At 35.7% G+C, this 4203-nt stretch overlaps 1 protein-coding gene across 1 annotated transcript; it reads left to right on the top strand.

Annotated features, from left to right (window-relative positions):
• Positions 1–2271: 2271 nt before the first annotated feature.
• LOC147283071 (uncharacterized) lies at positions 2272–3548 on the top strand. Its single transcript, XM_086248342.1, has 3 exons — positions 2272–3267; positions 3356–3420; positions 3503–3548. The coding sequence occupies exons 1-3, from the start codon at positions 2272–2274 to the stop codon at positions 3546–3548; spliced, it is 1107 nt and encodes a 368-aa protein (XP_086104468.1).
• Positions 3549–4203: the final 655 nt, after the last annotated feature.

Genomic DNA, 4203 nt, shown 5'->3' with positions numbered 1-4203 from the left:
CAAACGATGGCATATGAGACAACTTTTTGGGTAAAAAAACAACCAAATTTATGTGTACTGCTATCAAAAGGAGTAATACATCAGGTTGAGCATCCAGTAATACATTATACCGGACATATGCATGTTGTACTCTTTTTCTTTCAACTAAATTATTATCCCACTGAGATTTTCCTAGCAAGGTTTTGACGAGGCAATATTAAGCTCGTCCAACACCATAGCGATGATCTTGAAGAAGGTTGTACGTTTTTTCCTTCACTCAGGTTTTGTCCCACTGGATTTTTCAACAAAATTTTAATGAGGTAATCATCATTGATTATTGGACATCATGGGGACTATTGTAAATATTCTTATTTATGTGGTTGTCCACAATTATATTTAATATTTATCTCACATATTTATCTAGATGCATGATATTGTCTAGATAATTGATAAGAGTTCTATTCAATGTAAAATAAGAGACATTGGAATCTATCCGTGGTCAATTGAGAGCTTATAAATAGAGATTTTAATGAGAATGAAAAACTTCGATTGGCATTACTGTGCCACCTCACCATGCTGAGTGGCAAGATAAACTTGAAAAATAGAAATTGTATTGTATTTGGAATAGCCTCACTTGAAAAATTTTCTGTCGACTTGGGCATAACTCATTGCTAAAAGCATTCCTAAGAATTGAAATTGTATTGTACGGACACCAAATAGAAAAAACTAAAACTTTATTGTAACTATGGATTTGTTGGTTTCAAAATTTAAGTTCAATGATTCATTGCAGGGATTGAAGGGCATAACAATGAAATTAAAGCGTTCTATGACTTGAACTTTGGTCGTGTTTTGTCACACCCCAATCCGTAATTAAGAACTAATTATGAATTAAGGTGTGAATCACACTTTAATTATAAAATTAACTTCTATAACTAGAATATGACGGAGAATAATAAAATAAAAGAAGAATACTGTATACTATTAACATACCATACTGAATTCAAGCTTAGTTTACAACACACAACCTGTCTCAGTAACTTAAGTTTAACAAAACTTCCAAAATAAAATGAAACTAAACGTCAAAGTCTGTTCACACTTATTTACATAAACTTCTTCTACTTACTTCTTCTAAAGGTTCTGATCTTCAGTATTTGAACCTGCAAAGTCTATAAGGAGGTGAGCTCTAACCAATGGCTCAGTAGGGACATTTTACCTTAACATGCAAAATTAATTATATTGAATCTCAATAAATCATACAACATAGTGCAGATAATATATATTTAATAATATTATAGATGCATGAATGTTATGCTGCACTTCCTCTATTTAAACCCTTGAAAAGTAAATTGCATCACATCTTCACTCCAGTCGCAACCAAAATGCAAGATATCCTAACTTCGGTCGCAACCGAAGGTCCCAATGCGTGTTGGGAAAAAGATAGTTTTATCGGTTGCAACTGAAATAGTGTCTCTCCTCACGCACTTATGAATTTAAATTTGACACCCAATCCTTTCTCATCACTATAAACTTCAATTTTCAATGAATTATACTTCACATTCAAATAAATGTCACATTCAAATAAATGCACATAATTATATATAATAATTAATTAATTTATATCGTGCTAAAATAATTCAAATAATTCATATAAGTCACATATTAACACGCATATTGCATTTTTCAACTAACATTCAATAAAATCAAATTTTTGCAGTTTAAGGTTCCCCAGATCTCCCTACCTCGAAAACAATCTTAATCCGTCGCTAGAAATAGCCTCGTGTCTCCGGGTCATTCTCTGAACCTAATCTCGAATAAGAAAATCACAATTAATTACGGAATAAAATTTGCTCACTCTCCAATTTTAGTGTGTGTAGTGAAAACACTAAGTTAAAGGTCTCGAATCGCAAAACAAAGGCAACCATCAGATTCGAAATCGAAAATGCAGTGGGGAGGGACTTTCCCCTGTCACCGGAGCCGCTGAACGCGCCACCACGCGCCGGTGGTGCGAGTGGTGGTCCGACGACATTGTTCATCTTCAACCTCCAACAGCCATTTTTCCAAATTTTTCCAAATTTTTTCTCAAATTTGGCTCGCTGTTTACCCTATCAAATCAACTCCAAATTGAGAAAACTTATACTCGTTTTCAAGCTCTGCAACTCCTTTTTATAACCATCTAAAGAACACTCAAAACAAATCTCTAAAACTCAATATATACCGCAAAATGGATCTCAGAGAAATACTTGAATCTCTAAAAGCTCATGGTGTTGGTTTTTGCAACATTTGAAGGTTGATATGGAGATCAACAATAGCTATGGTTGGACCTTCATTACAGATAAGCAAAAAGGCCTTGTTCCTGCTCTTGAACTTGAGCTACCTCACTCTCACCATAGGCATTGTGTGCGCCACTTCTATAACAATTTTAAAGTCGATCATAAAGGCCTCACATTGAAGAATATGCTTTGGGATGCAGCTAGAGCAACTACAATGAGAAAATTCACCAATGCAATGGATGTAATCAAGGAGGTAGATGTTGAAGCATATAACTGGTTGCATAAGTTTTCACCAACAAACTGGTCTAGGTCTCACTTTCATACCTTCCCAAAATGTGAAATATTGCTTAACAACTTATGTGAATCCTTCAATGCAGCTATCATTCAAGCAAGAGACAAACCAATCCTTACAATGCTTGAAAGGGTTAGGATGTATGTTGTTAACAGATTGACAGTTAGAAGGCAAGCTTTGGAGAAGTGGCATGACGATATTGGGCCTAAAATTCATAAGATACTGGAGAAGAACAAAGTGGATGCTGGTTGGTGCTTGGCTCATTGGAATGGGGAAGGGAAATTCCAAGTAACTTGTCACTATGGTACAACCTTGACAGTGGATCTTAATGCAAAAGAGTGTAGTTGCAGGAAATGGGACTTGAGTGGTATCCCATGTCCACATGCCCTTGCTGCAATTTTCTGGAAAGATCATGATCCACTTGACTATATTGATGAGTACTACAAGAAGTCCACATATCTGAAGGCATATGAGCCTTATATCAATCCAATTACGAATCAACAAGAGTGGTTTAAGACAGGATATCATCCAATTTCTCCCCCAGTGTACCACAAACAACCTGGGAGGCCAAAGAAGAATAGAAACAAAGAGCCAGATGAGGTACCTGCAACTTATGAGCATGATCCAACAAAGTTAAAGAGACTTTATATTAAAATCAAGTGTAGCATGTGTGGTGGAGAAGGTCATAACATCAGGTCTTGTCAAAGAAGGAAGAATTCAACTCAGGTATGGCACAATCAAAATGATGTGGTATAGATGGTTGTAATTGTTTACTAATTAATTCATTTGACTATATGCACCTGGTTTCATGTAGGGAACCTCTGGTGGAGAACAAGCTAGAACATCAAGGAGGCACCACCTAGAAAAAAGGCTACTCAGGTATGCTTTTAGTAATTATTTGCTGTTATATTCTATCACAGCATCAATGCACACTTTGACTATAGTTAATTAATCAATGTAGGGGAGCAGCCAAGCACATAACACTCAAGGGAGCTAGACACATGTGAGCCAAGCCAAAAAATGCCCTGTAAGCAATCAGATAAAGGCCTTTAACTTTTTGTGTTTGTATGTAAAATTCACTGCAATCAATTGAAGCCATAACTCACTTTGACTACAGGTTAGAAGGACAAGACAGACCACTATGAATCACTCATCTCAGCCCACTGGAAATATCTCATCTCAGTCCACTGGAAATATCTCATCTCAGCCCACTGGAAATGTCTCATTTCAGCCTACTGGGCAAACCAATACTCAGTCAAGTATTCAATGGATGCCATCACAGAATGCCAATTCTGAAACTGACTTGGGTGGGGAGTATGCATGAAATTGACTTAATTTGAGACATCAAGTTGATGAATTAACTCTTAAGAGTGTTTATTTTGGAACTTGTACCTGGAAATTATAAATCTAGTTATTTAGGGGACTTGTAGTTTATCAATTTGACTTATTTTGGCAGGGGGTTAAAATATTGCACAATTAGATTACCCTGGTATAGTTATAATGTTATTTTGGCCATGTGATGGGATATGAATGTTATTTGTATGAGAGTAGTGTTCATTTTGGTGAGAATTTACTCATGTATATTTTGTAGCAATTATTGGCAAAATCCTATAATCAGTATGAATGATATTTTGTGGAAAAATGTTGGCAATATTGTGCAAT

This window comes from Dryas octopetala, chromosome 6 (genome assembly GCF_963921425.1).
Source record: "Dryas octopetala chromosome 6, drDryOcto1.1, whole genome shotgun sequence".
Taxonomy (NCBI): Eukaryota; Viridiplantae; Streptophyta; class Magnoliopsida; order Rosales; family Rosaceae; genus Dryas; species Dryas octopetala.
The sequence above is the reverse complement of the archived record's forward strand: the minus strand, read 5'-3'. Positions and strand labels throughout refer to the sequence as shown.